The sequence below is a fragment of the Heptranchias perlo genome, chromosome 16 (genome assembly GCF_035084215.1).
Source record: "Heptranchias perlo isolate sHepPer1 chromosome 16, sHepPer1.hap1, whole genome shotgun sequence".
In the NCBI taxonomy this organism is placed as follows: domain Eukaryota; kingdom Metazoa; phylum Chordata; class Chondrichthyes; order Hexanchiformes; family Hexanchidae; genus Heptranchias; species Heptranchias perlo.
Window position 1 is genome coordinate 63460649 of NC_090340.1, and position 26841 is coordinate 63487489.

Here is a 26841-nt window from a genome sequence, read left to right on the forward strand (position 1 = left end):
AAACAGAGATCGATAGATTTCTAGATATTAAAGGCATCAAGGGATACGGGGATGGTGCAGGAAAATGGTGTTGAGGTAGCAGATCAGCCATGATCTTGTTGAATGGCGGAGCAGGCTCGAGGGGCTGGATGGCCTACTCCTGCTCCTATTTCTTATGTTCTTAATACCTACCTCTTTGACCAAGCTTTTGGTCATCTGTTCTAATTTCTCCTCATGTGGCTCGGTGTCAAATTTTGTCAGATAATCGCTCCTGTGAAGCGTCTTGGGACGTTTCACTATGTTAAAGGTGCTATATGAATGCAAGTCGTTGTTGTAACAATGACTGCATTGCAAAGTCATGCATATGAAACCCTTTGGGCTGTTTGAGAGATGTGATCAGGCACTATATAATTTAAAGTTTTTCATTAATGAGTGTTTTGACTTGCTGCATAATCTTGGTAACGATAATCCCAGGCGATGGCTCCAGGATGTATGTCAGCGATGGGAAGTTATTTTGTATCAATGGTGATGCTTGGTACCTTTCATCGGACTAATACTTCCCACATTGGAAACCAAAGGTGTAGCTAGTGCTGTGGAAATTAAGCAACCAACCAATGCCTTGGCCATCAAGGCTGCAGAAGCATTAAATCTGCTGATACACTGATATCCCTCTTCTCCCCTTCTTCAACACCCCCCCCCTTTCAAGCTTCCCCACCTCTTCAACCCTTCTCCCACCCCCCTCTTCAACACTCGCCCCCAAAATCATCTTTTAGTAATTTTTTTAAACTGAGAAACCCAGATCATGCTGCGGAGTGCAGGGCACTAGTGAAAGGTGTCAAGTGATATGGAGCTTGGGTTTTGAAAGCTGGCACATTGTAGGAGAGAGGAAACTCTGCACATGTTAAAGTAAAAGATGTTGCACTGAGTCATGATTTCACCACAGTGAGGTTGCAAGGAGAAGGAAGCACATCTAGGAAGATATATATGGTGTCAGCTCTGGCCCAGTGTTAGCACACTCACCTCTAAGTGAGAAGGACCTGGGTTCAATTCCCACTCCAGAGACTTGACTGTATTATCTAGGCTGATACTCCGAGGGCAGTGCTGAGGGAGTGCTGCACTGTCGGAGGTGCCGTCTTTCAGATGAGATGTTAAACCAAGGCCCCGACTGACCCCTCAGGTGGACATAAAAGATCCCATGGTACTATTCGACGCAGAGTAGGGAAGTTCACCCCAGTGTCCTGGGCCAACGTTTATTCCTCAACCAACGTCACTAAAACAGGTGATCTAATTGTGATCACATTGCTGTTTGTGGGACCTTGCTGTGCGCAAATTGGCTGCTGAGTTTACCCACGTTACAACAGTGACTACACTGGCAGTAAAGCACTTTGGGACACCCTGAGGTTGTGAAAAGTGCTATATAAATGCAAGCTCTTTCTTTCAATGGAGCTTTGGGCGAACAAGAAAGGGAAGTTCAAAGAAGCGACCAGAGTAATATTAATATGGCGAGAGAGGTTGCAATCGGGAAAGGGGGGTGGGGCAGGGTACAGAGAGCTCAGAAGTTGGGAGGAGAGGAGGATTGCTTGTCGTGTTACTAACCAGCTATTTGTCCGTCTCCTTTTTGAAGGTGTCTGTCCAACATATCCACCACTCCTTTCTCTACGTTGTACCTTATATAGTCAAACAGAATTGCTGTCTGAGATTTCTGCTATCCAAGGGTTTGAAGGTCTGAGACCTCAGGAGCTACTGTCAGAGCGGATGTTGCTGCAGCTTTAAACATTGATGGTGGCTAGAACCATGAATAAAACGTGGAGAGGCTTAGATTTCATTGAAAATAAGCTATTTGACTTGGATTGAAGCGTAGAAAAAGGCCGCACCAATGCAGAATTACCAGCCCCAACGTAGAGAAAGGGGTGGTGGATATGTTGGACAGACATCTTCAAAAAGGAGACGGACAATAGCTAGTTAGTAACACTATTGAATGTTAGAGATTAGTACAGGCCGGGGTGATAAAATATTCCACAAACAATCGTTTCTGTGCTGGTGGTGTGTGGGTGGCTCTGTGGAATGTTGTCTGTAGAGAGCAATAAATCCGGGTTCGATTGTGAGGATGGGTGAATATTCTGAAGCTTTTCTTCTTCACTTTTGGAAATCAGGGAGTATTTTATGCAAAATCTCTCAGGAGATTAAATGGGTGGATCATGTCTATGACATGGGTGGATTGTACATGGGCTGTGGGAGAAGATTGAATGGGTGGGTTCGGGTCCATGATGGGGCAGATTGGACGTGGGCCGGAGAAGGACTGGGCTTAATTTCCTTTTCTTATTCTATGCATTATGTTTGTAATATGGACCTTGAATGTATGGTGTAGAACTGTCTTATGAACAAGCCTGTGAATTAGACTAGACTTACTTTCAGAAAATAATATTTTGGGATATAGTATCAGAGTAATTTGAGACATGACATGTTGTAAGTGTAACAGGCTCGGGAGGAAAAGGTGACTTTGGACCTGTGGTTCCCAAAGCTCTCCACCACTGGGGGTTTTCCTCACCCCATGTCTGGGTCTGTTGTAGACTCATTGATGGAGATTGATTGCTACGATTAGTCAACAGATCATATATCGTATCATGTGACTACCAGGATGGAAGAAGGCGAACTCAATGGACCTTGTCCACAAATTCCTATGTTCCGATGTTTCTGTTTGTTAGATGGATCAGCTGAGAATTCTTGAGGGTCCTACAGGCCTCATTGAAAATATACACATGGCCAGGCTCCTGCTTTAGAGATGTTGTGATAATGTCCTGGTGCTACACTGCTTTTGGACATCCTTCAGTTTCAAGTCATCTCTACAGCCATAATCAGGGTGGAGGTGAAAAAGGAAAACTTTCAGCAAAATCTTCAAGCCTTCAGAAGATTAATGTGAAACTTGTCGGTCATGAAAGTTGGAAGAAATGAAACGCAGGACTGTGGCAGTGTTCTCCTGGTTTGTTGGGGAGGAGAGGGGAGATATCCAAATTGGGAGCCTTCCCCGACCAATGTGTAAGGAAGTTATGCTAAACCTTTATAAAACACAGGTTAGGCAGCAGCTGGCGTATTGTGTTCAGTTCTGGGCACCACACTTTAGGAAGGATGTCAAGGCTTTTTGAGAGGGTGCAGAAGAGATTTACTAGAATGGTACCAGGGATGAGGGACTTCAGTTATCTGAGAGACTGGAGAAGCTGGGATTGTTCTCAGAGCAGAGAAGGTTAAGAGGAGATTTGATAGAGGTATTCAATCACTTCAGAACACCTCTATCAAATGTGTTTTGATAGAGTAAATAAGCAGAAACTGTTTCCAGTGGCAGAATGGTCAGTAACCAGAGGACACAGATTTAAGGTGATCGGCAAAAGAACCAGAGGCGACATGAGGAAATATTTTTTTACGCAGGGAGCTGTTATGATCTGGAATGCGCTGCCTGAAAGAGCGGTGGAAGCAGATTCAGTAGTAACTTTCAAAAGGGAATTGGATAAATACTTGAAGCGAAAAAATTTACAGGGCTATGGAGAAAAAGCAGGGGAGTGGAACTAATTGAATAGCTCTTTCAAAGAGCCGGCGCAGTCACGATGGGTCGAATGGCCTCCTTCTGTGCCGTAACATACTGTAATACAATCTTGTAATCGGGGTCTACACCAATCGATCAGAACGTTCAGAAATAGCAGCCACCCCACAAGGGCTGAAAACTCATGGCTGGATTCCAGCCCCTGACTCCTGGATTGATGCCTGCCGAGATCTCCGTAGTATCAGTATATCTGGAGCCGATGGAATTGGTGCTCGTTGAGCGCTGGGAATTCTCTGATGCTATGCAGATGAAGGCCGTCCATCAGACAGGAGTTGTGGTTGCCCCCTGCGCTACCTTCCCGATTTGCATTACAGTTGAAAATGGCCCCTCTGGGGTGTGCTGCTATATATAATGAACTGGTGATATTTTGGGAGGGTGAAAAATGCCATTGCGCAAGATAAATAGTGTAAGATATGTCTGTATTTTCTATCTTCATTGAATTTGTTACCGCTAGTCTCGACTATTCCAATGCTCTCCTGGCCGGCCTCCCATCTTCCATCCTCCATAAACTTCAGCTCATCCAAAACTCTGCTGCCCGTATCCTAACTCGCACCAAGTCCCAATCATCCATCACCCCTCTTGCTGGCTGACCGACATTGGCTCCCGGTCCAGCAATGCCTTGATTTTAAAATTCTTATCCTGGTTTTCAAATCCCTCCATGGCCTCTCCCCTCCCTATCCATGTAATTTCCTCCATCCCTACAACCCTTTGAGATCTCTGCGCTCCTCCAATTCTGGCCTCTTGTGTGTCCCTGATTTTAATCGCCCCACCATTGGCAGCCATGCCTTCAGCTGCCTAGGCCCTAAGCTCTGGAATTCTCTCCCTAAATCTCTCCTCCTTTAAGACGCTCCTTAAAACCTACCTCTTTGACCAAGCTTTTTGCCACTTGACCTAATATCTCCTTATGTGGCTCGGCGTCAAATTCCGTTTGACACTGCTCACGTGAAGCGCCTTGGGACGTTTTACTACGTTGAAGGCGCTATATAAATGCAAGTTGATGTTGTTGAATTGGTGAACTCCAGGCAATTTTAAGGCAAAACCGGACATTTTCAGTTGTGGCTTTACTGTTTCAGTTGTGGCTCAGTGGGTAGCACCCTTACCTCTGAGTCAGAAGGTTTGTGGGTTCAAGTCCAGACATGTGAGCACATAATCCAGGGAGTGCTGCACTGTCAGAAGTGCTGAACCATCCTTTAGGCGGGAGGTTTAGAGGGGATTTGAGAAAGAACTTTTTCACCCAGAGGGTGGTTGGAGTCTGGAACTCACTGCCTGAAAGGGTTGTGGAGGCAGGAACCCTCACAACATTCAAGAAGCATTTGGATGAGCACTTGAAATGCCATAGCATACAAGGCTACGGACCAAATGCTGGAATATGGGATTAGAGTAGACAGGGCTGATGGCCGGCGCGGACACGATGGGCCGAAGGGCCTCTATCCGTGCTGTATAACTCTATGACTCTATTTAAGCTGTTGGCATGCGGACTATGGGAGATTGAACCACAAGGAAGAGGAATGAGAGACTGAGTTCTCCCAGGAACTATATCTTAAGCTTTGGCTGGATTGAGAACAAGATGTGTGGTGTAGAAAACTTTCTGCATTCACTGATGAAGGAACATGGTGTGGATTCAAAAGGCTTGGCAGTTTGGCAGACTGCTGTCAGTGCGTAAGGATTATGCTGTAATAAAAACAGGAAATGCTGGAAATACTCAGCAAGTCAAGCAGCATCTGTGGAGAGAGAAACAGAGTTAACGTTTCAGGTCGATGACCCTCGTCAGAACTGAAGTTGAAAATTAAACAGATTTTAAGCAAATACAGGGTCAGGGAAAGGGGGGGAGGAAAGAATAAAAGGGAAGGCCTGTGACAAAGTGGAGGGCAGGAGTGATTAAATGACAAAAGGGATGATGGTGCAAGGCAAGGAGGGTGGTAATGGGACAAGTAAAGAAACAAAAGCTGGGTCTAGAGGAGCTGTAAATGGCAACATCAGAACCGTTACCAGCACCTGCTGTCCAAAGAAATAGGAGCAGTGATTATGATCTGAAGTTATTGAAATCAGTGTTGAGTCCAGAATGTTGTAAAGTACCTAATTGAAAGATGAGGTGCTGTTCCTCGAGCTTCCGTTGAGCTTCATTGGAACAGTGTAAGAGACCGAGGACAGAGTGGGACGGAGAATTAAAATGGCAAGCAACCGGCAGGCCAGGGTCACGCTTGCGGACTGAGCGGAGGGTGTTCAGCAAAGCGATCACCCAGTCTGCACTTGTCTCCCCAATGTAGAGGAGACCGCAAATAAAAACAGAAAATACTGGAAATACTCCATAAGTCAGGCAGAGAAAGAAACAGAGTTAATGTTTCAGGTCGATGACCTTTCATCAGAACTGGAAGAAGTTGAAGATTAAACAGTACAGGAGACTGCATCGTCAGCAGCGAATACAGTATACTAAATTGAAAGACGTACAAGTAAATCGCTGTTTCACCTGGAATGAGTGGGGCCCGGGAAGGGAGGAGGTGAAGGGCAGGTGTTGCACGGGAAGGTGCCATTGGGAGGAAAGCTGTACGTGCTTTACTTGTTAAAATTACGGCACGTAAACCTAGTAATTCATTTTGGAGTCTGAAACAATTTAGGATTGATGTATTGATACATCTGTCTTCCGGAATGGCTTGGAGCGAAACCAAGGCGCAGGGAGCACCATCGATCTTGGGTTGCTGAGAGTCCTCTGAGTGAACTTAGTGACCACAGCAAGGCTGTTTAAGGGGCGAATGGCTCATCGAAATACCCTAAACTTATATCACACCTTGATGGTGATTAGTCTGTTCTGTAGACCAGACTTGAGCACTTATTTTACAGGGAGGAAGGAAATATACGAGAGTGAAGTCTGGGCTGCTCCTCGGCTGGCAGAATGCCACTTACAAACCTTGGAAGTGATAAGATATGGCATAGGTTGGACGTAGAGCAGGGTTTTTGTGGCATATCAGTCACCCTTGCAAACTCTGAGTGACTGACGCTAATACTATAAAGTCTTGCCCCAGACTCATTTCACATTGGACCTTTGGAGTTTGCAGACTGCCTCTATCAGAGACTGATGGCTGTGCACTGTGTTGTATAATGCCTAGTTGAGACTGTGCATTGGGAATGTAAAGTTTTTGTCCAGCTCCAGAGCAGAGGACCAACCCAAACCTATAGAGAGTGTAAACTGATTGTGATCAAATGCCGCCTTGGTTTCCATTGATACAGCAAAAACGGGGCGCTTGTTTCCAGATGGAACCTTGTTCTAAGTGTCAGCTTACCTCAGTGGTCGCACTCGCCTCTGAGTCAGAACACTTTGGGTTCAAGCCCCACTCTAGGATCATGACCACATAACAAAGGCTGACATTTTGATGCAATACCGAGGGAGTGCTGCGTTGTCGGACGTACCGGGTACGGTAGCATAGTGGTTATGTTACTGGATTAGTAATCCAGAGGCCAGGACTAATAATCCGAAGTCATGAGTTCAAATCCCGCCACGGCAGCTGGCGAATTTAAATTCAATTAATTAAATTAATCTGGAATTAAAATACTAGTATCAGTAATGGTGGCCATGAATCTAGCGGATTGTCGTAAAAACCCATCTTGTTCACTAATCCCCTTTAGGGAAGGAAACCTGCCGTCCTTACCCAGTCTGGCCGATATGTGACTCCAGACCCAAAGCAAAGGGGTTGATTCTTAATTGCCCTCTGAAATGGCCTAGCAAGCCACTCAGTTGTACAATCTTGCCACATAAAAGTCACAATAAGAATAAAACCGGCATTGGACCACTAGGCACATGACGCGACAAAGGCAAACCAAGCCTAGTCGACCCTGCAAAGTCCTCCTCACTAACATTTGGGGACTTGTGCCAAAATTGGGAGAGCTGTCCCACAGACTAGTCAAGCAACAGCCTGACATAACCATACTCACAGAATCCTACCTTTCAGCCAACGTCCCAGACTCTTCCATCACCATCCCTGGGTATGTCCTGTCCCACCGGCAAGACAGACCAACCAGTACAGTGATATACAGTCAGGAGGGAGTGGCCCTGGGAGTCCTCAACATTCTCTCTGGACCCCATGAAATCTCATGGCATCAGGTCAAACATGGGCAAGGAAACCTCCTGCTGATTACCACATACCGTCTGGTAATCAGCAGGAGGTTGCTCAGTTGATGAATCTGTCCTCCTCCACATTGAATACCACTTGGAGGAAGCATTGAGGGTAGCAAGGTACCAGAATGTACTCTGGGTGGGGGACTTCAATGTCCATCACCAAGAGTGGCTCGGTAGCACCACTACTGACCGAGCTGGCCGAGTCCTGAAGGACATAGCTGCCAGACTGGGCCTGCGGCAAGTGGTGAGCAAACCAACACGAGGGGAAAAACCTACTTGACCTCGTCCTCACCAATCTACCTGTCGCAGATGCATCTGTCCATGACAGTATTGGTAGGAGTGACCACCACACAGTCCTCGTGGAGATGAAGTCCTGTCTTCGCACTGAGGACATCATCCGACGTGTTGTGTGGCTCCATCACCGTGCTAAATGGGATAGATTCAGAACAGATCCAGCAGCTCAAAACTGAGCATCCATGAGGCGCTATGGGCAATCAGCAGCAGCAGAATTGTATTCCAGCACAATCTGTATCCTCATGGCCCGGCATATTCCTCACTCTACCATTACCAACAAGCCAGGGGATCAACCCTGGTTCAATGAGGAGTGTAGAAGAGCATGCTAGGAGCAGCACCAGGCGTACCTAAAAATGAGGTGCCAACCTGATAAAGCTACAACTCGGGACCAAATACATGCTAAACAGCGGAAGCAACATGCTATGGACAGAGCTGAGCGATTCCACAACCAACGGATCAGATCAAAGCTCTCCAGTCCTACCACATCCAGTCGTGAACGGTGGTGGACAATTAAACAACTAACGGGAGGAGGAGGCTCTGCAAACATCCCCATCCTCAATGATGGCGGAGTCCAGCACGTGAGTGCAAAAGACAAGGCTGAAGCGTTTGCAACCATCTTCAGCCAGAAGTGCCGAGTGGATGATCCATCTCGGCCTCTTCCCGATATCCCCACCATCACGGAAGCCAGTCTTCAGCCAATTCGATTCACTCCACGTGATATCAAGAAATGGCTGACAACATCCCAGCTGTAGTGCTGAAGACTTGTGCTCCAGAACTAGCTGCGCCTCTAGCCAAACTGTTCCAGTACAGCTACAACACTGGCATCAGGGGGAAAACTCTCCAGTGGCTGGAGTCATACCTAGCACAAAGTTAAGATGGTAGCGGTTGTTGGTGGCCAATCATCTCAGCCCCAGGACATTGCTGCAGGAGTTCCTCAAGGCAGTGTCCTAGGCCCAACCATCTTCAGCTGCTTCATCAATGACCTTCCCTCCATCATAAGGTCAGAAATGGGGATGTTCGCTGATGATTGCACAGTGTTCAGTTCCATTCGCAACCCCTCAGATAATGAAGCAGTCCGTGCCTGCATGCAGCAAGTCCTGGACAACATCCAGGCTTGGGCTGATAAGTGGCAAGTAACATTCGCGTTAGACAAATGCCAGGCACTGACCATCTCCAACAAGAGAGAGTCTAACCACCTCCCCTTGACATTCAACGGCATTACCATCACCGAATCCCCCACCATCAACATCCTGGGGGTCACCATTGACCAGAAACTTAACTGGACCAGCCATATAAATACTGTGGCTACAAGAGCAGGTCAGAGGCTGGGTATTCTGCGACGAGTGACTCACCTCCTGACTCCCCAAAGCCTTTCCACCATCTACAAGGCACAAGTTAGGAGTGTGATGGAATACTCTCCACTTGCCTGGATGAGTGCAGCTCCAACAACACTCAAGAAGCTCGACACCATCCAGGACAAAGCAGCCCGCTTGATTGGCACCCCATCCACCACCTTAAACATTCACTCCCTTCACCACCGGCGCACCGTGGCTGCAGTGTGTACCATCCACAGAATGCACTGCAGCAACTCGCCAAGGCTTCTTCGACAGCACCTCCCAAACCCGCAACCTCTACCACCTAGAAGGACAAGGGCAGCAGGCACATGGGAACAACACCACCTGCACGTTCCCCTCCAAGTCACACACCATCCCGACTTGGAAATATATCGCCGTTCCTTCATCATCACTGGGTCAAAATCCTGGAACTCCCTTCCTAACAGCACTGTGGGAGAACCTTCACCACACGGACTGCAGCGGTTCAAGAAGGCGGCTCACCACCACCTTCTGAAGGGCAATTTGGGATGGGCAATAAATGCCGGCCTCGCCAGCGGCGCCCACATCCCATGAACGAATAAAAAAAGTGATGAGATATTAAGCCAAGTTCCTGTCTGACTTTTCAGATGGGCATAAAAGAATCTTATGGCACTATTTGAAGAGGAGCAGGGAAGTTCTCCAGTGTCCTTGATAACATTTATCAACACCACCAAAACAGATTATCTGGTCACTTACCTCATTGCGGTTTGTGGGACCTTGTTGTGCGCAAATTGGCTGTTGTATTTGCCGACATAACAACAGCGACTACACTTCAAAATAATCCATTGGCTCAGAGGCATTTTGGGATGTTAAACATAGACATGGAAAATAGGAACAAGAGTCGGCCATTCGGCCCTTCGGGCCTGCTGCGCCATTCAAAATGATCATGGCTGATCGTCTAACTCAGTACCCTGTTCCCACTTTTTCCCCATATCCCTCGATCCCTTTAGCATTAAGAAATATTTCTATCTCCTTGAATACATCTAATGACTTGGCCTCCACTGCCTTCTGTGGTAGAGAATTCCACAGGTTCACCACCCTCTGAGTGAAGACATTTCTCCTCATTTCGGTTCTAAATGGCATACCCCGTATCCTGAGACTGTGACCCCTGGTTCTGGACTCCCCAGCCATCGGGAACATCCTCCCTGCATCTAGTCTGACTAGTCCTGTTCGAATTTTATATGTTTCAATGAGATCACCTCTCATTCTTCTAAACTCTAGTGAATATAGGCCTAGTCGACCCAATCTCTCCTCATATGTCAGTCCTGCCATCCCAGGAATCAGTCTGGTCTACCCTTAACTCATTTAATAAGTACTTGGATGTGCACTTGAAGTGCCGTAACCTACAGGGCTACAGACCAAGTGCTGGAAAGTGGGATTAGGCTGGATAGCTCTTTTTTGGCTGGCACGGACACGATGGGCCGAATCGCCTCCTTCAGTGCCGTAACTTTCTGTGATTCTATGAAGACAGCGGGTGCTCGGGAGTGCTGGCAGGGCCGGATCCACTGATGCCTGGTTCTGCTTCCTCTGGCACATCTATAAGAGGAAAAGAGAGAGTTTGTACTGGGTTACTGAGTCCATAGTCACCAGCAGGTTTCAAGATCTAGTTTGCTGACTCGTAATGTAGGATGCAGCAGAATGAGAGGGAAGAGAAGCACAATGTCATCATAAACCTGCAGTTGGCACCTGACCTCCTTGTTCACTATCTTCAACATCCTGTATTGTCTCCCACCCCAGAATTTGGACCACTTCCTTCTCATTCAGAGTGCAAAGGCTGGGAATCCACATTCTCTCTCAATAATGTTGTGTGTTGCCGTCTCCTTGGAAAAATAATGCAAAAGTTAAAATTCCCCTTGGTTGCCATGACATGGTTGTCAGCATGCAGCCCATAATGGATGCAATGACAGTTGTACACACCCAGCAATTAAGTTCCACGTGAGGGCTTTAGTAAGGGCCGAGATGCGAACTGCTCTATGTTGGACGGTGTTGAGCATCTTAGGTTTTGCAGCTGCGCCCATTCAGTGACTGGTGAGCAATCAGTCACACTCTTAACTTGAGCTTTATGGATGGTGGAGAGGATATGAGGGATCAGGTGATGAACAACTCCTCACAGTACCCAGCCTGTGCCCTGCTGTGCAACCATGTTGTTGATAAGGCTGACCTGCTTCAGCTTCTGGTCAATGGTGACCCTTGAGGATATTGTTAGATATTATAAACGGGAGTATTATATCCCAGTGATATACAATGTGTTATTTGCGGAATTATTTTACCCAATCACAGGCAGCATATTCTTATGAGAAATCGGTAGAAGAGAGAAAAATTAAACGATGTAAAACTCGGATCTGCAATGAGACTCATGAAATCTGCTTCTCTGCAGTTCTCCTCCACTTCAGAGTAGCTGACAGATGACAAAGGTGGGCTTGACAATAGTTTCCCTCCCGATCAGCAGCAATTGAAAGCAAACTAACACTGCTGATTTTTCCCTCTGTCATTCACTGATGCCGTATTGAATAATGGTGAACCAAGGTGAATGCATGTATCTTACTCTCCCCCCTCTCGGCAATTGGGGTGCCTCGGCTGACTTTCATGCCCTTTGCCTGGCAGGAATGGGATGGTTGCACGATCGGAATAGCAATCCCAACATACCGCCTCATTCCCGCCAACATCTAGGTCTCTGCTGCTTCAGTGGGGGGTCTTGAAATGGGCAGCCCAGGCGCCTGCTGGAAATGGGCAGGAGCCTCATTCGTCCATACGGGTCAGGGTCCTATGATGTCAACAGGACCCCGATGCAGTTTGAAGCACAGTGCATTGGTACTTGGCATTAAACAGTCTAACCAGTGGTCCTTAAGGGGAGTGCTGCAGGCTGCTCAAAAAGGTGGCATAAAAAGGTTCTTAAAAATTGCTAACCCTGCCCCCCCATTGCCCGACCCTCTGCAGTTTTTGCCCCCCATAACTTACCTGCACCAGCTGGGCTTCCGGATTTCCCCCGACCCTCCCTCCAATCAGCGAGCTGCTCCAAATACATACGCGCTCGCAGAATGAATGCTAATGAGGCCCTACCATAAAAATGTTTTGGGATTCGGTGCTCAGATCGATTCCATGTGGCTTGTGGCTTCTGCCCTCTTCCTGCTCAATGGAAGCAGCCACGTGAATACCTGCCCCCTCACATATTGCATTGGATGTGAGAGGCCGACTATTCTGTTTGTCACTTGGCCCAGCACCACATGGAATTGGTCCCTTCACTCGAACAGTTTCATTTAGTTTGTGATTTGTTTTTTTTCTAATTTATTATTTTAAATAGTGCCCTCGGGAGGCAGGAAAATGTATTAAAATTACATTAAAATTTGTCAAAAGGAATAAATTGTTGAATATAGCTTCTTTAACTATATGTGTTCCCCTACCTCGTGCAGTTGGGCTCATTAGCTCCAAACCGTGCCCGTCACTCTCAGTGACTCCAAACCGTGCAGCCACTCTCAGTGACTACAAACCGTGCCGTCACTCTCAGTGACTCCAAACCATGCCCATCACTCTCAGTGACTACAAACCGTGCCGTCACTCTCAGTGACTCCAAACCGTGCAGCCACTCTCAGTGACTACAAACCGTGCCGTCACTCTCAGTGACTCCAAACCATGCCCATCACTCTGTGACTCCAAACCGTGGCCTTCAATGATCAGTTATGTGCTTCGATTTATTTCAGGGTGAATTGGTGGTGTAGTGGAATAGACACCGGCCTTTCACACGTGCGCCCAGACTGGTGGTGTTCAGAGTCTCTTCTGCCTGTTGGCTGTAAGGATCTGAGGTGAAATGGGTTCTGAGGCAGTTTCAATCCCATTTGGAGTGGGCCATGGGCACACGGCACAAAATTAATTTGGAACAAAATTAGTCATGTCATTTAGAGGCCGCAGGCAGGCTGGTGTGGCTAATCCACAAGTATTACAAGTAAAGGGCACAGTTGTGAGGTTGGGATAAAGTAAGAGGGAGCTTTACTCTGCTGGTAATTGTACTGTATTCGACACTGGGTGCCTGGAATGGAAACTGTATCGGTCCCCAGTGTTAACTTGCACATGAAAAAAACTTTTTCAAAGAAAATTCTGATTCCTTTCATTCAGTAACAGGTTTGTTTTGTGTCACAGGGGTTTCAGTGATTCTCTCTGGCAAATACCGAGATTGGTAAATTTAGTAGACTGGTTAGTGGGTATGTACCATCCTTGTTCATGGCAATATCTCAAGGGTTTCTACTTGAGCAGCGCTGTGACATGGGTAGTGACCTGGACAAGAGGGGGTTCCCCATGGTGATGGAGAGCAGGGTTGTGCTTGTGATTTCCCCAGAGAGGAAGTGCCAGCTGGAGGCCAGGTGATTTCCCTTGGGGAAATGGAGGAAAATTGGATGGTAGTTTAACCCGGGAGCAATGTTGATAGTGGCTGAGGAACAGATTGGCTGCTCACCCTGTATCCCCAGAGCAAGGGGAAACCTAAAGAGAGTGGTAGGAAGTAACAGGTCAGCAGAAGGAGCATGAGTGGAAATCATTAGTGTATTTTTAGAAATGTTAGTGGATCTTCTGTGATGTTGCACATGGGGAATCAAGACCAAGTGTAATTCTCAGGAGAATCAGGGCTGGAAGATGAGGAACACTTCGACCAGGGTGTTCAGATGTGATTAAGTCCCAATTTTAAAACAATATACTTTGTCCTTATTTTTATATTTCCATTATAAATTCTTGTAGCTACATTTATAATGGATACTGCCTATGTAAACTTGTCACGCTGTAATTACACACTCCCACCAGTGGTGGTGTAGCAGAGTTTGCATTATAGATATGGACATGGGAATTTACAATGGAAAAAGTTAACAGGAAGTGCGCACATCTATAAGATTTTTAATATATTTATAGATGATTTATATAAAGGAAAGCTCCCAATCCTTCCACCCCTCAAAAAAAAACATGTGCACAAGTTCTTCCATAAGATCATTGTTCTTGTGTCTTCCTGCAATGAAAGCAAGCCTGAGAGCAGGTTTGAGGGTGTTGGTTCTGTGGCTGCAGTGCGTTCTATCCACAGGATGCACTGCAGCAACCCGCCAAGGCTTCTCGACAGCATCTCCCAAACCCGGGCCCTCCACCACGGTGAAGGACAAGGGCAGTAGGTGCATGGGAACACCATCACCTCCAAGTCGCACATCGTCCCGACTTGGACATATATCATCCATTCCTTCATCGTCGCTGGGTCAAAATCCTGGAACTCCCTACCTAACAGCATTGTGGGAGAACCTTCACCACACGGACTGCAGCGGTTCAAGAAGAAGGCCCACCACCAACTTCTCAAGGGTAACTTGGGAATGCCAGTGCTGTCCACATCCCGAGAATGAATAAATAAAAGACACATCCACATGGTTTGTTCACTTGAGGATACAGAAAGAAGCAATGTAAATGAATATGGCTGGTCAGAATTTAACTTGTGAGAAAAGGCTAAGGAAAACGTTTTACGGTTTTATTGGGAGAAGATGAGATTTCAAGGTGATTTAATTTATGTTTTGAAGATTATGATGGGAATTGAAAACTAATGATTCGGGCAAATCTATCCACTGTGGTGAAGGATTGAAGTCCCAGGGAACACAAGTTGGAAGTTTGGAGTGAGAAGTGGTGTCAGAAGGGGGAGTTCCTTGCTCAAAGGGTATTTGAGTTGTGGAACAAGTTACCAAGGAGGACAGTGTAAATGGGGTCAGGAGACAGTTAGATGCGATTTTGAAGAGAGAGACGGGATTGAGGGATATGAAGAGAAGGAAGACCGTTGGTGTTAATCTCTGAAACATGGATAGGCGCTTTGGCGTTTTTCCTGATTGGTCAGCAGTGATGTGATTTAGTTGTATGATTAATTTGTGTTCACAGAACGATAGAATAATACAGAAAGAAACAGGCCATTTGATCATCCAGGTCGAATTCAGCATGACCTCACCAGGCCCTTCAGAATTAATATGGTTTTTATTTAACATTTTTAATTTTTTATTAAAACACTTGCTGAGCTGTGACATTTTTATCTGTGTGTTTGAGAGGCGGTGGAGTAACTCCAGGCTGCGGATTTCGTCACTGATCGCCTTTGCCTCTCTCCTTGTGGGGGGGTGGGGGGGTAGCTGGAGAGGGGGTGTGGGGAAACACGCGACAGTAGTGACTGATTTGGTGTTTCTTTTTTGTGTGGGCAGAGTGAAGTTTGCAGTAAGCAGCTGGCTAAGTTCATCTAAATGGGCCACATCCCTTAATGACATTCCGACTCAGTCACTCTGGCGCTGTGGAGGAGACGCTCTGTTTGGTGTCTGCACAGCAGTCCTGGATGTGGCCCTTTGCCTCGGCCGTGAGTCTGGTCTCATCATCAAGTGCTGGGAGCGCAAGAAGGCAGGAAGTGAGGCGCTCCTGATCCACGTGTTGTACAGACAGCGGTGGCGTTTGATATTGTAGGGGACAAACTGTGAATGGGGTGGGACTCTAGGGGAGAAGTAGAAGTTTTGTTTCAGTTCTTCTCACTCTGCCCAAGGGTTTGACATTTTGCTGGCAGACAGCTCATTACCCAAGCGTCCATTCTCCCTGCGGGCAGTGAGCGGACATGTCACAGCCAAGCCAGATCCCGAGGTTCACTGGACACTGTCCAGCTGGGGTCACTGGATGATTTTTCCTCTCCCTAGCCTAAGACAACTGAGGCTAATTGTAGCCCTCCTGCTGCCTGTCCCCCCACCCCCCCACCCTGGAAACTCAGCACAGACCAAGAATGAAATCCGTAACCTCTGGCCTGTATGGGTGGTGCCTTTACCCAGTACCCCCCCAGCTGTTGCTCAGTTTCTGACGGTCGTGATGCCTCCCTTGGAGTGTGGCACTGCGTTCATCGTTTGGAAAAGATGAATAGCACACCCCAACCCCGACTCTTTGATAGGGCATTGAGAAAGTTATTTGCACTGGTAATGTAAATATCAGCAAAAAAGGACTTTATCATTTGCATTGGGAGTGGCCAGAGGCCAAGAAGCCCTACCCTGAACTTGTAAGAACTGAGATTCCATTAAATGCAAAAACATAGCCCCTTTGAGCTATGTAATTGCAAGGCCCAGCCAGGAAGATGATTGTGATTTTAGAGACAGTGGCTGAAGGGCTTATTCTGATATTATGGAAGCGTTCGTGGTTCTGCAAGTGTGGAGTGCTGCAAGGACCTTTCTTGAGCAGAAAATGTGGTAAAGGTGTCCATTACAGACCCAGGCTTTCAAACTGGGAGGGGGCCAGGTGGAGGGATGTTCGTGTGAGCTAACACATTGCATAATAAGGGTACCCCGAATAAATGTTGCCCAATATCCTGTGGGTTTTTTTTGTGTTTTTTGTCTTCAGAACTTTTAAGTTTTTGCTTAGAGCAGAGAAGGTGAGAGGAGATTTGATAGAAGTGTTCAAAATCATGAAGGGTTTAGATAAAGTAAATAAGGAGAAACTGTTCCCATTGGCGGAAGGGTCAAGAATCAGAGGACACAGATTTAAGGTGATTGGCAAAAGAACCAAAGGTGACATGAGGAAAAACTTTTTTACGCAGCGAGTAGTTATGACCTGCAACGCGCTGCCTGAAAGGGTGGTGGAAGTAGATTTGATCGTGGCTTTCAAAAAGGAATTGGATAAATACTTGAAGGGAAAAATTTGCAGGGCTACAGGGAAAGAGCGGGGGGAGTAGGACTAACTGGATTACTCTTACAAAAGAGCTGGCACAGGCTCGATGGGCCGAATGGCCTCCTGTGTTGTAATCATTCTATGATTCTATCCCATATCCTATAGAATCATACAGCACAGAAGGAGGCCATTCGGCCCATCGTGTCTGTGCGTGCTCTCTGAAAGAGTGTATTATTTCCCACTCCCCTGCTCTTTTGCCCATAGCCCTGAAAATTTCTCTTCAAGTATTTATCCGATTCCCTTTTGGAAGTTACTATTGAATCTGCTTCCACCGCCCTTTCAGATCATTACAACATGCCGCGTAAAAAAAATGTCGTCTCTCATTCCTCCCCCGGTTCTTTTGCCAATTATCTTAAATCTGTGTCCTCTGGTTATGAACCCTCTTGCAAGCAGAAACAGTTTCTCCTTATGGGAGAAGGAGGGAGGAGGCTCGTGTGGAGAATTAAACGCAGGCATAGACCAATTGGGCCGAATGGCTTGTTTCTGTGCTGTCGGCTCAATGTAACACAATGTAACTTATCTACTCTATCAAAACCCTTCATAATTTTGAACATTATCCGCCACCAAGATCACCTATTTCCACCTCTGCAATGTTGCCACCTCTGCCTTTACCTCACACCCACTGCTGTTTTTGAACCCTCATCCATGCCTCATCACCCCCCAGGCTTAACTTCTCCAGTGTTTTCTTGGCTGGCTTCCTGAGATCCATCTCATCCGAAACCTTGCCTGCTGTATCCTGGCCCTTCTCCTATTACTCTTGTCTTCTCCGATCTCCACTGGCTTCCTGACAACCGCATCGAGTTCAGAGTACTTATATTCGTTTACACGTCTCCCCACAGCCTTGCCCCACCCTAACGCCATCTCTGAGCCCTACGTGCCAGCTTGCACCTTCTACTCTTCCCATTCTGGCCACCTTTACATGCCCTCGTGCCCCTTTCCACCTTTGGCGGCAGAGCCTTCAATTGGCTTGGCTGTATGCCCTGCAACTGTCTCCCTAAATCCTTTCCCTTGCTACCTTTCTACCCACCTTCAAAAACCTCTTTAAAACCAGCAACTTCCCCTTCAGACACTTAGGCTAGCCCTTCCATGTCCTTAAATTTCGCCTCTGCGAAATGCCTTGTGACATTCACAACAACAACTTGCATTTATATAGCGCCTTTAACCAGAGCGCTTCACAGGAACGTTATCGAAAACAATTTGACACCGAGCCAGATGAGGAGATGTTAGGACACGTGACCAAAAGCTTGGTCAAAGTGATAGGTTTTAAAGAGCGACTTGAAGGAGGAGAGAGAGGTGGAGAGGCGGAGAGGTTTAGGGAGGGAATACCAGAGCTTCGGGCCTGGGCAACTGAAGGCACGGCCGCCAATGGTGAAACGATTAAAATCAGAGATGTGCAAGAGACCAGAATTGGAGGAGCGCTGAGTTCTCTGGGGGTTGTAAGGACTGGAGGAGGTTACAGAGATAGGGAGGGGTGAGGCCGTGGAGGGATTTGAAAACCAGGATGAGAATTTTAAAATCGAGTTGTTGCCAGACCGAGAGCCAATGTAGGTCAGTGAGCACGGGGTGAACTGGACTTGGTACGAGTTAAAAGAAGGGCAGCATCTTAGACACTAGGTAAATGTAAGTTGCTGTATATGATCGATCTTGGTTTTAGGCATAGTTGCTCGTGCCCCTCGTGTTCTCTCTCTCTCTCTCTCTTTTTCTGTATGTTTTTGGTGGATTTTGTTTCTTGGTCATTGTCTGCTTTCAATGTGTTTGGCCCATGAATGTTAGGCTACATAAGAGCAGGAGTAGGCCATACGGCCCCTTGCGCCTGCTCCGCCATTCAGTAAGATCATGGCTGATCCTCAACCTCAAATCCACTTTCCCGCCTGATCCCCATATCCCTTAATTCCCTTAGTGTTCAAATACCCATCAATCTCAGCCTTGAATATGCTCAACGACTCGGCATCCACAGCCCTCTGGGGTAGAGAATCCCAAAGATTCACAACCCTCTGAGTGAAGAAATTTCTCCTCATCTCAGTCCTAAATGGCCGAACCTTTATCCTGCGACTATGCCCTCTGGTTCCAGACTCTCAGCATCTACCCTGTCAAGCCCCCTCAGAATCTTATATGTTTCAATGAGATCACCTCTCATTCTTCTAAACTCCAGAGATTATAGGCCCATTCTACTTAATGGCTAAGACAGAAGGACACCCAAGTTGCCGTGTGTACTGACCTGAGCTGTTTTTACTCCTCCACAGATGCAGCAGCAGGAGCTGGCGCAGGTGAGGCAACGAGATGCAAACCTAACGGCCCTTGCTGCAATCGGCCCACGCAAGAAACGCAGACTGGACTCCCCGGGACCGCAGGCGACTGAGGTGGGAAAGACAGCTGGCGAGGTAACCAGATAGATAGCCCACATTAAAATAAAACGCTGATCTCCATTCTCACACCTTACGATTCCGCTTGATTGCAGTAATATATTTTTTTGTTTGTACTAAATCTTTGGTTCTTTTTAACTGGCATCACACAAAGCTATTACAACTATTTCTGAATATTTCTTGATAAGTGCTATAAAAATGCTCGCGGCTTATCGAATGAACCTCTTATTGCTATCAATGTCAACGCCCTTTTTTAAGGGTTGTGTTGTAACAAAAATGTATGGAATTTTTTTCCTGATGTTGGTAAAGAATCGACTTTTGTTCGGGTTGTAGCCTTAACGTTACCCCCTCAGTTGAGGTAATTTTTGGTATTTTCTGAAACCTTCAAGTTGGATGTGGAGTGGGAAGTTGGTCTATTTCAATTTTTGAGGTTGAGAAAAAGTTCAATATGAAAGGAATTAACATTCCTTACTGCCTTCCTCCCTGCACCGTAAGCTCTTCCAGTATCTGTCTTGTGTACTGCAGTATTTCAGTCTACTTTGCAGGTCCCAAAAATACTGGCCCTTTCACCAATATTTTCTGATAATCTGTAGCCCGAAAAAGGCAAATCTGCCACCTCGAATTCTCCTCTTTGCCTTCTTTCACCTCATGTTTACAGTGCTTGTTCAGTATTTCAAGTCATAGGTTTGGGATTGCCTGGCACTATTGTCGTGAAGCCTGAACTGTGACAAGTTCAGTCACTTCACGGAGTGCGCACGTGAGCATGTGCGCGCGTGCGAGTGGCATCTGACGAGAACAGGACTGGACTTGGCTCACTCATGAATGGTCATGGCTGAAGGACCAGACCAATGCCAGCAGCTGTGGAAATCTACCCTTGGGAATAAAACCACCATCCACAGGCCCAGGATGGGAAGGGTCGCCTCCGCCTGCTTGACTCTGTTCCGCGGTCTGTACGCACCCAGGTGAACTTGGAGAGGGATCACTGGGTATCGACCGGTAGGCTTGAAGTTTTTCCACGACCGTTGAGCACTGCAGGACACCAACTGTATCATTAATGAAAGGAACCAGAGCATGGTTTAATATTATTCTTTATTCTGTATGCATTTTAGTTTGGACAGACTATTTTTATTAGTGGTGGGCACTTGGAGCTATACTTTGTCCTGATGGCATCATTGGGTGACCCCAGTGCCACTTCACTGGTCCAAATCAAAATAGTCCTGAGTCACCAGCTTCAGGAGAGAAGGGTGGGGGGACCTCAGAAAAGTGAACGTGATCCTCAATCGGAGGAGGGGTGAAGTGGGGAAGTGACGCCAACTGCCTCAGCCGGTTACAATCGGTCCAAGTAGAGAGCAGCCGTATCGCAACCTGGCTGAAACGTGGCCAGTTCAGAAACATTATGGCTTTAACGACCACCTCCGTTGGCCGTTTTCCCGCTGTGTATGACGATTTAAGGCCCGTTTTCCTGTGGTCAAATAGTTTGTACACCTTATTTTTCCTAAAAGTTTATTTTATATAAAAACAATACCAGACAGCTTGAAGAAAAAGTTGACAATGCCAGGGGTGGTTGGTGATAAACAAAAACTGTATTACATATCTCAGGCCCAGCACCTACCGGATTGCTGGAAGTATCGAGTTATTTTGCCCTGTTTTCTGTGTCAAAATGGAGCACTTTTACTGGTAGGCTACTGGAAGAAAATGAATGTAATTTTAACCTATTTTTCACTTCATTTTCACCTCACATTTTTTCATTCCACATCCTTTGTGTGCCTCTGGCTGTCATCTTCGTTTCTCAAGAGCGAAGTGAATGTGACTATTTTTCCTGAGAGGAGTCACAGGATACCTCAGAGGCCTGTGGCTGTTACTGGACTCCCCCCTCTCTCTCTCTCTCTCTCTGCCTCTGTCTCTTTCTCTCTCTGTCTGTCTGTCTGTCTGTCTCTCTCACACTCTCTGTCTGTCTGTCTCTCTCTCTCTCTCCGTCTGTTTCTGTCTGTCTGTCTCTCCACTCTTTCCGTCTCTCTCGCCAAACTGAAGGGCTTGTCATAGTTTTCATCTCCTCAGAAATGAGCCCGAGGCACCAGCTCGGAGGAGAAGACGATGGCAGCTTGATTACGTCCCAGCGCTGATTCATTCCCACTGACAGCAAATCTCTGGCTTTCCAAATTAGTCTGAAACAAAGGCAGCTCTCAGATCTGTGCCAAGCTTAATTTAAACGGGTAATGACCTTTCTGTGGCATCTAGCTGCTGAAGTGACCTCTGCTGAAATTTAAAGTCACTGATTGCTACCTTTTGTTGATAAGATATATCCTCCGTTCGGGGCTGAACCACAAAGGTGATTGAATGTCGCAGTCAGTCCTGTGACCCGCACTGCTGCAGGGGGTGAAACCGATAGCTATTCAGGGTCGGCATGTCTCTCTTGAGCTTGATCTTAAATCCAGAGGCACACAAAGGCCCATAGAGCTCCCTCAGGAGGATTAGTTACACAGCAGCAATGGGAGGCATTCAGAAGAGGGAGCTGGGGGGGCGGGGGTGAGAGAGACTAATTTGCTCTCAGTACAAGTACTGTATTCACATTGTTCTGGGTGTGTGCAGACCTGGTTCTAATAAACATTTTCATTTAAGTCAACTGGGAGGAAGGCACAGTAGAACTGCGATTTTTTTTTTCCCCTGCTGCTGTGATTGTTTGCATAAGCTTGTGAGGACAAGCCACTGGTTGCCGTAGTGACCGACAGGAAAGGTATTTTGTTCCTTAAAGTTCTGTTTTTTTGTCACGACAGAAATCTGCTTCGTTTTCCTACAGTGAAATGCTTTTTTTTTAAACCAGCAGCAACTGCCTCCCCCCGCCCCCCGCCATTGCATGTAAGCTTCATCTCAACGTTTATAAATTCAAGATCACTGAAAGCAATGAAGGGAGAACTGTTTTCTTTTTAAAATGCAGAGGGCTGTGCGGACGTGGATTTGCCCGACCAGAAACAGCGAGGGAAGCAGAATCCACATTAGTTTTTTAAAAGAGAAATGGATAAATATTTGGAAAAAGAAAAATTGAAAAGGGTATGAATGGAACCAAGTGGACAGCTCTTTTAGACCAGTGTTGTCCAATACTTTAGCCACTAGCCACATGTGGCTAATTGGGACTCCAGATGTAGTTAATTGCATTTCTGATTAAATAAAGAGTAATATACACCGTTGGGCACGTGATCTCAATACTCATTCACGCGGTGTGTGCGTGTGAACTTTAACCTTTTTGTGCGTTGGTTGGTAAAATGATGAGACGAAAAGCAGAGTGTGGGAGTGTTTTTTTGATTATTGGGAGTGCTTTACTTAATTACTGAATGGTGGTAGATGTTTGTTCAGTAAATATACACATGAAGTACAGTCACCTGTGTTGTGTGAATGTGTATAAAATTAGCTCATGTGGCTAAAATGCCTCTCCTGTGTTAGTCAGTGATTTCTATTGGACAACACTGTTTTAGAGAGTTGGCAAAGAAGAGATGGGCTGAACGGCCTCCTTCTAGTGCTGTTAAATTCTTTGATTCGATGAATGTGTACCTGGACAATGAGTGTTCATATGCTGGTCAACCAGAGGCCCCATTCTAGTCCCGTTCCATCTGCAGTCATCACACGCATGCACTTTCAGCAGGAGTCGTGGGATAATGACCAGGAGTGCAACACTTGGACAATTTTCTTTTTCTTTTTCATCTATCCACCCTCTGCAAAAAAAACCCCGCATGTCTCCTTTGCCACCTCTGCTGATTCAGCACAGACCGGGGGTGGAACTCGGGGCTTTCCTGCTGTGCTTGGCTTGGTGCCAGTCCCGTGGTCCATTTAGCCCCCTTACCCCAGTGTGACCTGAATGAGCTCAATTTTAGTCTGTTTTAATTAAACGTATAAAGTTGACTTCCTGTCATCAGACAGTGTGTTATTTAATAATCTAAATGTAAGCTGTTCCTGTAACTGTAACACTTTCTGATTGTCACACTTTTTTCCGTCAGGCCTGCCTGTAATGCTTAAATTTACTGCTCTTACCGCTATCTTATTCCTCCCTTGTGACTGACTCCAGCTGTGGGTCACTGACTTAGACTGCACCTCCTTCTACTGCTCCCAGACCCCACCCCTCACCCCTCCCATTGTGCCCACTTCACATGGATCTCTGTCCTGGTATTTCCCAGTGCTCCCACATTGGAAAACCTCCCACTCCCACTACTCCTGGATCAACTCTCCTCCTACTTTGACCCAACTACCCTTGCAGTTTTACTCCTCTGCTCCCCCCACATCCCGCCAACTTCCCTCTAGCTGCTCGCAGACCCCTGGACCACCCTCCCAAAATGACCGAATCTGGGACCCCAGCTCCTCCACATAATTGGTTGCATGCCAGTCAACAGCCTGCAATGTGGGACATCTCCCCAAGAATCTCCCTGTATATCCTGGGCACATGTTTTTAAAGAAAAAAGGTAAGCGATAACGTAGAGTGCATTACTAAACAAACATATAATACTAAAGCCGCTGAGATGCCCCACATTGCAGGCTGTTGACTGGCATGCAACCAATTTTGTGGAGGAGCTGGGGTCCCAGATTCGGTCATTTTGGGAGGGTGGTCCAGGGGTCTGCGAGCAGCTAGAGGGAAGTTGGCGGGATGTGGGGGGAGCAGAGGAGTAAAACTGCAAGGGTAGTTGGGTCAAAGTAGGAGGAGAGTTGATCCAGGAGTAGTGGGAGTGGGAGGTTTTCCCACTAGAGAAATGTGGACGCAATCATAATTTGAACCCGAAAACGCTCCCTAATACTATGCAATAAAATGCGATTTCACTTTGTCGCCATATATCAGCGGCCTTGACCATAATTTGTACGTTACATGGCAGAAGATGATTCATTGTGAGCAGCACCTTGTGAAATCTGCACTATATAATAATATTGTTGGTATTCTTCCATCTGTGTGTGAATCACAACTAACTGAAACATTTACTGAAACTGTCAAAAAAAAATCAGAAGTATTGGTAGAAAGCACAGATTTCAAATAAAGAATGGAACCCAGCTATTCCAAAAATTAATTTCCACTAAATTTGCATAAGCATTTATATGCCTTGTGTATTTCCTTCTCACCTTTACTTGGTTCAGACTTCTCCCTGGTTTTTTTTCTGGTACTTATCCAGGTGAGAGACCTTGGAACTGGTGGGTGAGACACACTTTGATACCCAGCTCAGGTGCTGCTGCAGAGTACAGCTCTCTTGATTCATCCCCAGCGATGTGTCTGAGTTCAGCCTCCAGCAGTTAGCCCATGCCGCACCAGTGTGACATTTTCCCAGTTCCTATGCCTGTGGCCTCTCTGAGCGAGTTTGCCAATTTGTGGCAAATGAGGGCAGTTTTATGCTGTTGGCTGACTCCACGAGACTGCCAAAACTCAAATAGCCAGCAGTGAGAGGAGAGTTTCATCCCTTCAGTCTGGGCTGGATAGGGAATCAAGGGATATGAGGATAGGGCGGGAAAATGGAGTTAAGGGGCCGTACAGCCTAGTCATGTTCCTATTTCTTATGTTCTTATAAACCCAGTTGAAAGGGCAGTGTGCTAACTCACAGCACACCTTTTCATATCTAGTAACAACACTCACCACTTGGCTTAAATATGGTGTAACCTTCACCTGCTAAACCATAGATTATCACCTCTTTTTGCAGATTAATGTCACGAACAGTGGATTATAGGTAAAAGTTTCCTACAGTGGAGGAAAATGTAAATGGCTATTTAATTTAGTCAGTTGTAGCCCTGCTCTCTGATCAAGGTTTTAAAAAAAGACTTTCTTAGTTTAACTGTTACTCTGTTGTATTTGATACTTATTTAAGTATATAAAGTCTATCACTATCAGCCAGATAGAAGAGTAGCAGTGAGAGTTGCTGGGCGTTTTGAGGCCAGTTATAGTAATTTTAAACACTTCTATCATATTGCCCTATAAAGTGCATTGTTCAAACAAAAAAAAAACAAAGCCTTTATTCATATTTGTATTTCCTCATTCCAGGCAGCATCCGAATGAAGCTGCCTTCTCTGAAGCCTCAGTATCCTTCCTATAGTGTGGAGCACAATACTTACAATGTATTCTTAAACTGAGGGATTATTAAGGTTTTATATAGGCTCATCATTACCGCCTGGCTTTTATATTCTATTCCTTTTGTGATAAAACCAAGAATTCCATTAGCTTTTTATGGCTTTATCAACCTGAGGTGCTGCCTTTAACGTCCTGTGAACCTGTTTCCCCAAATCTCTTTGTTCTTCTCCAGCACAGAGCCCACTTCCATTCACAGAGTAATTACTGCTGTTATTTTTTTAACCAAGAATGTATCACCTCACACTGACATTGAATCCTTCTACCACATTTTAGCCCATTCTGCCTGTCTTATCAATATCCCTTTGCAACTTCTTCTGATCTTCCAAATAATTAACTATACCTCCTATTTTGGTATCATCTGCAAATTTCAACATCACTGCCTCTAGGCCTATATCCAAATCATTGATATGCACAGTGAATAGAAGTGACCTCAGAACTGAACCCTGTGCAACACCATTACCCACTTCCAACCACTTTGAAAAACTGCTCTTAACTCATACGCTCAGTTTTCTCCCTTCTAGACAATGTTTTATTTAGTTTGCTATTCTCCACTTAATACCATACCCCTTATTTTTCTCTATTAATCTCTTGTGTGGTACCTGGTCAAAGACTTTCCTAAATCTATGTACACTACATCCACTGCATTTCCCCCATGTACCATGTCTGTAACCTCCTCAAAGATCTATTTACCAACCAAAGCAGAGCAGTAATCAACAAAGCCAATCGAATGTTCAATTACATCGCCATAGAGTACAACTCAAAGGATGTTGTGATCAAGCAGTACAGAGCTCTGGTCAGATCAAACTTTGAGTGCTGTGTCCAGTTCTGGTCAGATCAAACCTTGAGTGCTGTGTCCAGTTCTGGTCAGACCCACCTTGAGTGCTGTGTCCAGTTCTGGTCAGACCCACCTTGAGTGCTGTGTCCAGTTCTGGTCAGACTGCACCTTGAGTGCTGTGTCCAGTTCTGGTCAGACTGCACCTTGAGTGCTGTGTCCAGTTCTGGTCAGACTGCACCTTGAGTGCTGTGTCCATTTCTGGTCAGACTGCACCTTGAGTGCTGTGTCCAGTTCTGGTCAGACTGCACCTTGAGTGCTGTGTCCAGTTCTGGTCAGACTGCACCTTGAGTGCTGTGTCCAGTTCTGGTCAGACCCACCTTGAGTGCTGTGTCCAGTTCTGGTTATGATGTGGAGATGCCGTTGATGGACTGGGGTTGACAATTGTAAACAATTTTACAACACCAAGTTATAGTCCAGCAATTTTATTTTAAATTCACAAGCTTTCGGAGGCTTCCTCCTTCCTCAGGTGAACTCACCTGAGGAAGGAGGAAGCCTCCGAAAGCTTGTGAATTTA

At 46.2% G+C, this 26841-nt stretch overlaps 1 protein-coding gene across 1 annotated transcript in view; it reads left to right on the forward strand.

Moving 5' to 3' along the window:
• Positions 1-26841, forward strand: part of LOC137333834 (transcription initiation factor TFIID subunit 4-like) — a 249460-nt gene that overhangs the window by 168606 nt on the left and 54013 nt on the right. The window contains exon 15 of the mRNA XM_067998200.1: positions 19285-19422. Within this exon, the coding sequence (XP_067854301.1) occupies positions 19285-19422 (138 nt within the window). The remainder of the gene's footprint in view (positions 1-19284; positions 19423-26841) is intronic.